The sequence below is a fragment of the Drosophila persimilis genome, unplaced genomic scaffold (assembly GCF_003286085.1).
Source record: "Drosophila persimilis strain 14011-0111.01,24,50 unplaced genomic scaffold, DperRS2 tig00000000-arrow-pilon, whole genome shotgun sequence".
In the NCBI taxonomy this organism is placed as follows: Eukaryota; Metazoa; Arthropoda; class Insecta; order Diptera; family Drosophilidae; genus Drosophila; species Drosophila persimilis.
The window spans coordinates 17703760-17715226 of NW_020825288.1; the positions used below are offsets into that span (position 1 = coordinate 17703760).

At 39.7% G+C, this 11467-nt stretch overlaps 1 protein-coding gene across 1 annotated transcript in view; it reads right to left on the reverse strand.

The window, feature by feature from the left end:
- Positions 1 to 11022, reverse strand: part of LOC6588216 (ETS-like protein pointed) — a 70130-nt gene extending 59108 nt beyond the window's left edge. The window contains exons 1-3 of the mRNA XM_026993971.1: positions 10456 to 11022; positions 3411 to 3774; positions 428 to 509 (exon numbers count right to left, since the gene is read on the reverse strand). Of these exons, the coding sequence (XP_026849772.1) occupies positions 428 to 509; positions 3411 to 3761 (433 nt within the window). The 5' untranslated portion in view covers positions 3762 to 3774; positions 10456 to 11022. The remainder of the gene's footprint in view (positions 1 to 427; positions 510 to 3410; positions 3775 to 10455) is intronic.
- Positions 11023 to 11467: the final 445 nt, after the last annotated feature.

Here is an 11467-nt window from a genome sequence, read left to right on the forward strand (position 1 = left end):
CCCTGCCATAAATGTGAAGAAAGGCACAGAACTAGAGCGAGCAAAGATCCATGCTTCCATGAACAAATATATATAGTAGGTATGTACAATGTACATATGTATATATCTCCTGTGTGCTTGTGGCACAAGATAGGGCCATAACGAAACGCGCCCCAACCATATAATTGTTGAACATTTCGCATTCGCACAGCTCTTCAACAACATTTTGCTCTTCAATTATTATGGAGTACGAAATTCTTGGAAATCTGTTATCAAATTGGAACCCACAAAGACCACAAAATTCCATTCAACAAACAAAACAAGCAAAGCCAAAGACAGAATAATACAAATCAAATAAATGATGGAATAAGCTATATTGCGAGTGGGGTTTCTTTTCTGGCAGTGTGTCATCGTAAAATGATATATGGGTGGGTTCGATTGTACTCACCCAAGGACGCCTCATGATCTGAAATATCCGATAAATCCTTGCACCCATTGATGGGCTCCTCTTTGATGAAGATGTTCTTCGACTGGAATAGAGAAAAATGGTTATAGAAAGGTAAAAGGCTAGATCAGAGACTTAAGCAAGCCTTAAACCTAAAGAGAAATGCTAAGGAATTAAACTCAAAAGTGTGAAAATAAGCTACACTTGGAGAGAAATAGAGCTGTCGATCCAGTTCTGTGATTTCTTTTGAACTTATCATTTTTTTCCTATGACATAGTTCATGTTTTTTTGTATTACCAAGCCACACTGGAAGAGAGATTTCTGGTCATTGCCTTTCTGTGATATCTACTGATCTTATCATTACATTCTAGTATTAAAACTTATGTTTTTTCTATTAGCAATCCATTTCCAACATGTTAGAGATTACATGTTCCAGTTGCAGAGAAAATATATGCTTTACATTGTTCGATCATCATCCAATAGATCTTTGTCTAAAGAGCATTTCTTAAGCAAGATCTTCCCCCATTAATAGAGAATTTCTTCCATAAAATTCCTTAGATTTCTTCAACAAGAATATATTTTTTGGGCATTTCTTCAAAAATATCATACAATTCTTAACCAAGATCCTTTTCAGAGAATTTCCTCCTCAAGATCATGATCTTTCTTCTAGTTCTTCCACAAGATCATCATCTTTAGGGAATTATTTCTTCATTTCTTCAGATCATGATCTTTCAGGCAATTAGCTCAAAACGATCGTCAGATTTTTGTCATTTCTTTTACAAGATCATCATCTTTATTACATATATTCAATACTACCATCTTTAGAGCGAGGTAATTTCTTTGCAGAGATCATCTATAGAACAATTCTTCAACAAGAACAAGATCGTTATCATTCGCTTACATTTCTTGCAGTCTTGTAGATCATTCTTACATCCATCTATCTTTATTGTACCGTGGAGGTACCCTTCCTCTCTCCGTGTAATATCTGTCATACAATGATTAAATCCACAACAAGGCCTCCTTCCTTCCAAATGATCGTGTGTGTGTGCTGTGTGTGTTTGTACACATTTATAAACAAGCCACTTTTACCCAATTACAAAATATATGTACATATGTCCCCTCCCCAAAGTGTAACCAGGGGAGCCAGAGTAATCAGAGCCAGCAGCAGAACATGGAATAGATTGCCAGCAATTGACGGGTGCCTCTGTGGACTGCCCCAATGTCCACGGGACAGCTGAGAGATCTCCCCCCCTGAGAGATCTGTCGTGTTGAATGCGTTCTAATAAATTGAATTGTACGTTTGACTTCCATATGGAGAGGGGATCCAGAGAGAGGTCTGCTGTGTGTCGTCGCTTAATGATAATGGAGGTCAGAATAGTCAAATGAAATGTGTATCACACACAAATTTCGAATTGGAACTCAATTCGGGGGCTCTTCTGAATGCCTCACAGGCCCCATAAAAAGTTCTCTTTTGGTTTTAGGCTTCAGTTACGTTCCGAAATGGAAACCCAAGAAGACTTTTTCTGCTGCTGCTGCCCAGACATTATAGAGATCGGATTACATTGCGGGTTGGGCATTTTCCAAGCGACTGCACATGGGCATGTCCTGAGAGAAAGGATCGTCAGGCCTTTGGGGTCACGGACCGGATGAAAGTGGTCAACGGTTCAGCGGATATGCGCTTACCGCAGGCGCTGAAACGATCCTCAAAAGATCAGCTGGAACCGAGAAAGAATGCCCCAATGGGAAGCCCTATACAAAAGCATTGTTCACGTCTTTTTTTGGTTCCTTCCAGCGTTCGGTATGGGAAGCCTTTGTCAATCGTTTCTATCGCAAGATGCGTCACAAATTAAGTGGCACGCTTCTGGCTTTTATAGCAGATACCTTTACTCTTCTGACAATAGATTGTTTACACAATAGAATTACGCCTCTGAATGCCGCAGACACGACTTTAGTATACCCTCTCCCCCAGTGCCTGCTCTTCGGAGAGATCTCCCAGAAAAGTGTGGCCGGATCGTTGGATCGTTCGGTAATAAATATTTAAAGGGTGTTGGATAAAAAGCAAATAGCATGATACATAATAATTGCGTTTTCGTTTCGTTAACCAAATTTAGAATCCACTGGCATCTACGTGTTTTGCATTCCGAATTGAGGTCTCTCTCTCTCTCTCTCGATGGCTGTCATCGATCGTTGCAGTGGCTGTCAAAGTGGCACAGAAAACGATGGACAGACAGACTATCGATCGATCAGCCAGAGAAGCGTTTAAATATAGAAATTATAGAATTTATGCAGCCATCGATCAGTAAGCGGCTCTACGTGCGAGTCCTTGAAGAGTTAGAAATCAATGATCATCGATCATCGACTGTTTGCTTAACGAGATCTTGAAATGAAAGATTGATCTTCTTTAAATATGCAATGCAAATAGAAGAGTATCCAATCATTTGGGGCGACTAGAGATCGCATAGCTCATCCAGTTCGTTGAATACACTCACAGTGTGGCTTAGCAGTGACATCCATTGTTCTTAAATGGGGATATGGGGAGATTATAATTGTTATATAGCTTACAGAGATCTTCTAGAACACATAGAGATCTTAAAATGGTTGTGGATCGTAGTCTTATAATGATCTGGAACATGAGGGGTATTCTATGTTCTTCAGGTTCTACAATTCTAGAATTCATCTTGAATCTGATGAAAGCTGATCAAAGAAAATCTTTCGCTGGAAATGGTTCTTAGTCTTAGAACCAGTAAAATGATAGATATTCTTCAAATATGACCGTTTTCCATAGAAAATATTAGAGACCTTTTTCTTTTTTATACTCTGTCTCCCAAATTGCACTCAAAGAGCGCGTAATACCCTCTCTGTTTCTCTTATTTCACAGCTAGCTCTCTACCAGTGAGTACGGGGGTATCTTAGTGTCGCGGCACGTGATTTTGTATAGAATAAAAGAGGGATTAATAGAGTTTTCCCTTGAAATGCATGTCCTTACCTCCACTAAACTCGATAGAAATGTGACTTTTCGGTTCTTCTTGAGCCTCATGTTGCTGTTGGTGTTATTGCTGTTCAGGATCGATGGCACCACCGATGGATGAATGCTGAATGTGGAATTGTGGCACAAAGTATTGTGGCTGCTGCTATTTGGTTGCGATTTGAACCGATGGCCAGCGTTGAAGCCGTTGAACAGTTCGTTGAGGTTGTGAGAGAAGGAAAACTGTGCAACGGACGACGAAGAGTGGTCGGGTCCTCCGGTGGCAATGGCGGTGGCTTGCGGGGGCAACGCTGGTGGTGGCAGCATAAACTTCGTGGCAGATAGATCTGTTTTACAAATCGCCAATTCCATATTGTGAAGGCATCTGAAAAGGGGAAAACGGAAAAAGGCAAAATTAGTAAACAAATCAATGCAAAAGGAAAAGCGGAAAATGAGTGCCACAAATGGGTGGTGGCAATTATCGCACAATTATCAAACCATTTAGCAGTCATTTTTATTGGACCTCGTTTACACCTCCTGTTCGCACCTCTGACTCGTGCCTGTCTCTGTCTCTCTCTCTTTGTTGATTCAACAAATTATGACACTTTTGCAACATCAAAGGCCGCCTCCCATTGAGGTGCACACAGAGAGCCACAACAAAAGGCACCGCCCATGGACACACTTTTGTCCGATATTTAAACAGCATCCATCCATGGCGTGGCCTACGAGTATACGAATGTTCTATGGATTTTAAGGCGGTTTCCCCAAAGGGTTTTTCAATATATATACATATATTTCTAATGGGTTCTCCTCTTTAGAGTTTTCAAATATTTACTCGGGCCTAACAGCGGATGATTATGATGTTGTTTGGGGATTTGGGACCTCATTCAAACAACAAAAAACATCAAAAATTACTTTGAAGTACGACAAAGACAGACAGACAGAGAGAAAGAGAGAGAGAGAGAGAGAGATCAAGCAGATAGACAGACAGGAGAGATCTTCTTTTCGTTTTTTACCCGATATATTCCATGTGTTCGGGTTTTAGGCTAAACAGATTTCACCCTTCAGCTTCTAATTTGCTCTGTGGTTTCTGTGGATCTGTTTTTATGATTTTCAATAGAACTTCTAGCTATTTTTAGGGTTCTTCAACTAAAAAATAGTTAGGAAAATCTTTAAAAACATAGAGAGGGCAAATTATTCAAGGAGAGGGTATGATAGTGATTGCGCGCTCTTTGAGTAGAAACAAACCCACCCTTAACTGCTAAGCCACACTGGGGCAGCAATAGAAATAGCAAGCGAGCGAAAGAACCCTTTAAAACTCACTTTTTAATACTAAGCCACACTGCGACAGAGAAATTAACGAAAAGCAAGCTCATCTCCTAAGTCCCACATCCTTTTCCCTTCTCTCTGTGTACTCCTTCTTCAAGTATTCATCATCCCGCACCATGGATACAAATTTCAACCCAAAACCCAAGTCCAAATCCAAAAAAGAATAATAAATTCTTAGGGAATTTTTATCAAACGGAAGTGCCAGAGCAGAGATAAGCCAGACCGAGACCGAAGAGTAGAAATCTCCAAAGCACCAATGAGGGTTCGGATTCGGGTTCCTATGAGGGTTCCTCACTCACTTGCCCCATCAAGTCCATCTTGAGTGATCCGTCGCCCCCAGAAAGTGGGATAAAGTATTCAGAGGCTGTGTTTCGATTTCTTACACTCCCATCCCAGCAAGTATTAGGGTTTTAAGGGGCCTCCTTTGCCAGCAAGTAGGGTCTCTGGTTTTCATTACTGATGCTGGATGCTGATTCTAGACTATAAATAAATATAAGCCACGGTTGCCCGTTGCCCGAGATAAATCCCAGTAAATTACGCATTAGCAATTACGAGTGTATTTACATTAAATACAAGTACGCCTTGCGACTGATAAAAACATTTTAGTGATAAACAATACGAAAGAAAAGAGTAATACCCAAAACGGGGGCACAAGACATGCGATAAAATCCAAGTGGATTCTCGAGTGAGCAACGTTTTGAAGTCCAGAAAACAGTTCAAGAACTAATAAGGTGTTGATCTAAGGAATTTATATTCTTCTAACACTGCTCTACCGCCTTTCTCTATCTCTCTTCCAGTGTGGCTTAGCGGTTAGCGATAAAAGAGGATTCTGAAGAGAGCAACGTTTTGTAGTCTAAAAAACAGTTCAAGAACTAACAAGGTGTTGATCTAAGGAATTTCTATTCTTCTAATACTGCTCTACCGCCTTTCTCTATCCCTCTTCCAGTGCGGCTTAGCACTTAGCGATCAAATCCAAGTGGATTCTGAAGTGAGCAACGTTTTGTAGCCTAGAAAACAGTTCAAAAACTAATGGGGTGATGATCTTTATTATTTCGATTTTTTATTCTTCATTCACTACCTTCCAATGTTTATAATATTCGCTACTAAAAATCATCCCAAATGTTTTATTTATTATGGAAAATGTGAATGCAGACCTATTAAAATATCATTTGTTTATGGGAAAATAATAATAAAAGCTTGAAAAAAACAAACTCTTTGAATGTAAGCATTTTTTAATGAGGTTCTGATTGACTGAATACTTAAGTAGAACCATTAGGTTTAATGTATTTTGATTTTTATTTAAAATATGATTGGATCTGATATACAAAGTTTTCAGGGGTAATAATATGATGTCCAGAAAATTTATGGATTTTTCATCCAATGTTTATCTAAGTCCATCTAATCGGGATGCCAATACGTTCACCATTTGTACAATAATTACTTGTAAAAACAAGATCGAATGAGTATAGTATATACTATATAGTGTGTATAAGAGTTAAGAAAACTATTATTGAAGAAGATTTGAAATCAATATTCATTCTTTACGTCTTGGATCGTCATGACTGATGGATGTACGTTTGATGTACACGCAAAACTTAGACGATTTAACGATAGATGATCGGGTTTCACGCAAACACAATACAACAATAATAATAATGCATCACGAGAAAGATAAAAATACTACAAGGAGTTCTTGGGTTAGGGATTTTGATTATTGTATATGATTAATATTCGTTCTTTAAAAACTGTTTGCCAAGAAACATTCCAATTAAACCTTTTTCTTCCCTTTTGTATGCACAATTTACAGAAGAGACTTCAGATCAGGAATTGAATAGAATTGAAGGTAATAGTAAATCAGCCTCAACAGCATCATTAAATATTCGTAAACCTTGGGGGAAAAACTTTACCCAAATCTACACAGACATATCTAGAATACGACTATATATAGCTATCAGCTGAGTATCTCTTACTTCAAAGAGAGTATCTGAGCATATGCCAGGCAAGTGGTCGGCTAATTAGATACGGTATGCAAATACAGGGAGTGGGAGGGGAAAAACTGTCGCATCGGTGACGATTTCGTTCAAGTTTTCGTCTCGCCTTCGCTTTCTCCCTTGCTCTCCTTCGTCATCTGTGTTTTTTTTTTTGTCACAGTTATCTAGGGGCCTTATCTAGAGTTATCTACATACACACACACACATGCATATGTAAATCGCCCCTTGAAATGCCGCCATATTCGCGATCTGGATCTGAAAACTGTAAGAAAAACAAGAACAAAGAAAGAGCTCTGCCTGGGATATGATCGAAGCTGGAAATGCCCTTTAAATGCCCGTCTATCCCGACAGAAACAAATCGGTTTCTCATAAACCTTCTCTCTCTCTCCCAGTGTGGCTTCGCAATGGAGGGTACTTTTTTCTCTCGAAATTTCCTGCAGATATAGTGCTTGTGTTTTTTTGTATTATTTATAAAAGGAAACAGAAGTTATTAGTTCTTTAAGATAATTTCTAAAAAGATTATTTCTCTGAACAAATTAGGCAAAATATGGGATTTATTTCAGGCTGTTTTCGCTTTTATAATTTTTAAAAGCAGAGCTAAAAAAGCTAACTTTTTAAAGAATTAAAGGGAACATTAATTCGCATAGAACGTCTCAAATCAATCTGGAAACAAATAAATCTTTTAAACATACAACATTTTGAATATATTGTAGAGAGAAATATTATATAGAGAAATTTAGAGAAATCTTTCTTCAAGCTAACAGAATGAATATTCCTCAAGGGTATTTTACTGCAGGGTATTCGAAAATGAAAAACCGTTGCATAAATTTCTTGTTTTGTTTTTTTTTTTTTTTGTGTTTGCGAAATCAATTTTTGATTTGATTTGCTGATTTTCTGTGTCCAAAGCAGCGGCTGCTTGGGTGGAGAGGAGATCTCAACCGAAAGACACACATATCATACGATATATCCGCGATATACAGTCGCATGCCCATTCAGAATCAAGTGAATGTGCACTGAAAAAACGAATTTAAGTTAATCAACATTTAAATGGATAATAAAATACAAAAATCACCAACAGCCGAGTGCAACAGAGTGCCGCAAAGCCTTCTCATTCTGCGACCATTGATTGAACAATGTAGAACACACAGATCATACGAATTCAAGCAAAATATATGTGGTACCCATAGATACGGTATTACTTGTGTGTTGGGGTTCGTTATATATAGATGGGGGTATTGCATTTTGTGGCTTTTGGTTTTTGGTAAAAATACTAAATGCAATTTTTCACACACCCAAAAATATCTAATTTATTGACGCATTAAAGTGCTCTGGCCTAGCCGCAAAAGATAATTGGCATCATTTTTGGCACCACAAATTGATTTCTGGTTTCAGATCAGCGAAAATACTAGAGCCTTAAGGGGTTTTTAAGGGATGGATTTTATAGGGTATTTATAGCTTCTTTCTTGGGAAATTCTTGAGGAATAGAGGAAAGTTTATCCTCTTCAAATCTTTAAGCTCTAAATCGAGCATCTTTTGTAATTTATTACAAATTACGAAGCTTGGGCCAGAGAGACTGAGTTACGGATACGTTTCACCAAGAGAGTCTCTCTTTTGGTCCTAGAAACCCCGTCTCAAGTGCCACACAGAAATTATAAAACGAATGTTAAGTAAATGCATTTTATAATCAAAAATTTCAACCATGAAGATCAGTGGGTTCCCATAAGTGAGGTCTTTTTACCCCTTGGCCCTCGCTCTCTGTCTTTGCCTTTCTGTGTATCTTTGAAGACCAGTTTCAAGATCCTTTTTCCATAAATATCCAACAGATACAATTACAGTTCAGTGCACAGTTCGTTCGTTGCCCCATGCCACGTTTTGATGATGCTAAAAGTATCAACCTGCTGCAGACAGTCTCGAGAGGAGAGAGATCACAGATTGATCCCAAGACAAGATACAGATACAACAGACACACACACACACACATACAGGCAGATACACAACACACAGACAGAGATCTTCTTTAGGGGCAACACATGTGCGCGCAGGCGCAAACACAGGCAGGTCCCCGATCCCGTCTTAAAAGCAAGGATCATCATTCGTTTAAGAGCCCTTTTTCAGCAGACATTGGAAAAGAAAACAAAAAGAACAGCAACTAAATATGTATTCTACCGTTACGTACACACCAAGAAAAATTGCACCCCTATTTGTGTGTGCAGCAAAAGGGAGGACTGTGTGTGCGGTGTGCACCATATCGAAAGATCATATTCGTTTACAATCTGTTCCTTCTTCAAGCAGATGCTGTGCACCAGACGCAGACGCAAACGCAGACTCCAGACACATACAGAGATACAGCCAGGGACCCGCCGCCAGAGATACAGATACACGTCTCACTGGGAGAGAGTTCTTCCATATTTGATTTTTGCTCTTTTTTCCAGAGAAAACATATGTTCCCCCCTTCTTATGCTCCGATTTTCATGTTGTTTCTCTTTCTCTTCCAGGTGTTTTTTTTTTTTTTGTGTTATCTACTCTGTGTCGTCTGGGTGTTGGCGATAAGGTTTTTTTTGCGCGGTTCTGTTGTTAAGATATAATATAGTTTCACCTTTCGACTCTATTTTTGAAGCTGAAAATCGAACTAGCACTGAGTGCATGTGTACCCCCCAAATCACAATCAAAAAATACTTTTTATTCGAGGATTTGGTAGCGAAAAATCGAAGACATTTGTGCCATATTTTTGATGAGGGTTCTTTCCATTATCTATCGCTTTCTTGGGAGGGGGCAGGAGGAGTGGAACTAGGACTTCGCCCATTGATAAGAATAATTTGTTTAAAAATTCACAACAGAATGAGGAATTCGCTTGGAAATTTGGTTCTCTAAACGATAAGAAAATAGAGAGAGGGAATCGTATATTATAACTGTAGAATAAATGAAACCCCAAGGTTAATCTTTATCGAAAGCTGGTTTTATTTATGGGAATGTCTGGGAGAGTACTTTCCCCAAAAATAAATTCAATAAATATCGTAAAACTGGAATGTGGGAGGTACTTTTTCTAAAACAAACCAAAAGTGTGTTCCTATAAACCTAGAGAACCCTGTTTCGTTTCACTAATCCGGAGATTCATTCGTAGACCTAAGCTAAGATCAGTGTAATTATAGATTCCCGCAGGAATAACCCATAACCAATTATCCCATAACCCTTGACCCTTAAGCCTTGTTAGATCTTTCCGAAACTTCCAAAATGATAATCCCAGACGAGTATCACTTTGATCATATATTTGTTCACACATTGGGGTTTGGGTGATTGGGAGGGAGAGAGGGGTAACCTTTCTCGCTGCAGAGCAATGGCCAAGAAAAAAGCAATCAAAAATGGGTTCGGTTCGGGACCGGAAACTGTAAGAGGAACACAGTAGTAATTTCGATCGCTGGTTCCCACCACAAGGGTTGTGGAAGTGCACACAGATACACACTTACACTGTCACTCACTCTCTCTCTTGGCCATGAGTATCGGAATCAGTGGCAACAACCAATTCCAATTCTGTGGCAAGCAACGAGTTTTATAGGCAGCACTATCCTGGACTGAATCGAGCGGATAGTTAAGATCGCGCAGGGAAACCAGTTTTCCCCTAGATTCCGATTCCGATTCATTCAAGAAAACAGGCAACAGGCAGCGCACTCACACACACACACACACACAAGCACACACTCGAAAAGGGTTTACAGGGGGACTACTGTTTTTCAACACTTTACACTCACCGGCGGTGGGGGGTTAATAAAATAGCGCCGGGTATAGACAAACGCCCCTCAAAAATGTGGTAGAAGGTTGAATTTCGTGTGGTTCGGTTCTATTCTTTGCCTCTGGTTATCCGCTTCGCCGTGGTGTTCGTTCACTCTTTTTATTAGGGTATCTTCAAATTAATTACAGCTTCAAATTAGGCGCATAATCTTGATCGAAGCAGGATAGCTATCTCTCTTTCTCTTTCGGTATACGGTATACGTGAGTGTCTCTGGAGGGGATCAGCAGGTTGATTAGGGCCCGTAAACGCGAAACCGTGGTTAGAGACAGAGAGGGGAAGAGCGCCGACAGATTACGTGCCTGAAACAAAGCGAACGAAAGGAAACACACACACACAAGAAACAGCCGAGAGCCTCGGATTTAGTTCGGGCTTTAGTTCGGCTTATAAGAAGGAACGTTGGATGTCGATGTCGATGCCGATGCCGACGGATCAGAGGAGTGCGACCCACGCACACATAGAAAATCACACGCGAAACACACAAACACACTCACACGCGATTGATGTATTTTTAAGCGCTTTTTGTGGTTTTTTGGTAGATTTTGTTTTGCTCGACCGATTTTGCGGCAGGGGTTTGTTTGTATAAACTTTTCATCTGTATTTTTTGACAGATATTCTATATAATATTTTCTGATTTTCTATTGCACTTTGAGAAGAATCACTCGCGAGTCGCGATCACTGTATGTTTTTGTTTTTCGAACACCTTAACCGTTATTACCGACCGAAGCAAAAGAGAAAAATTGAGTGCGAAGCAGCAGGCAGCAACAGGCCAGCAATATCAGCCGCGACAGCGGCAGCGACGCCGACGCGTTTCTCGGGCACAAGTGAGCGGCAGAGAAGAGAGCCAAACGCAGAGAGAGAGAGAGATAAAGAGAGAAAAGGCAAGAAGAAGAAGCGACGCAACAACTGCGCCCCAGACTTAGGCTGGACACTCTTTCCCTCCACTGATAACGACAGAATATAACAAAACGAAA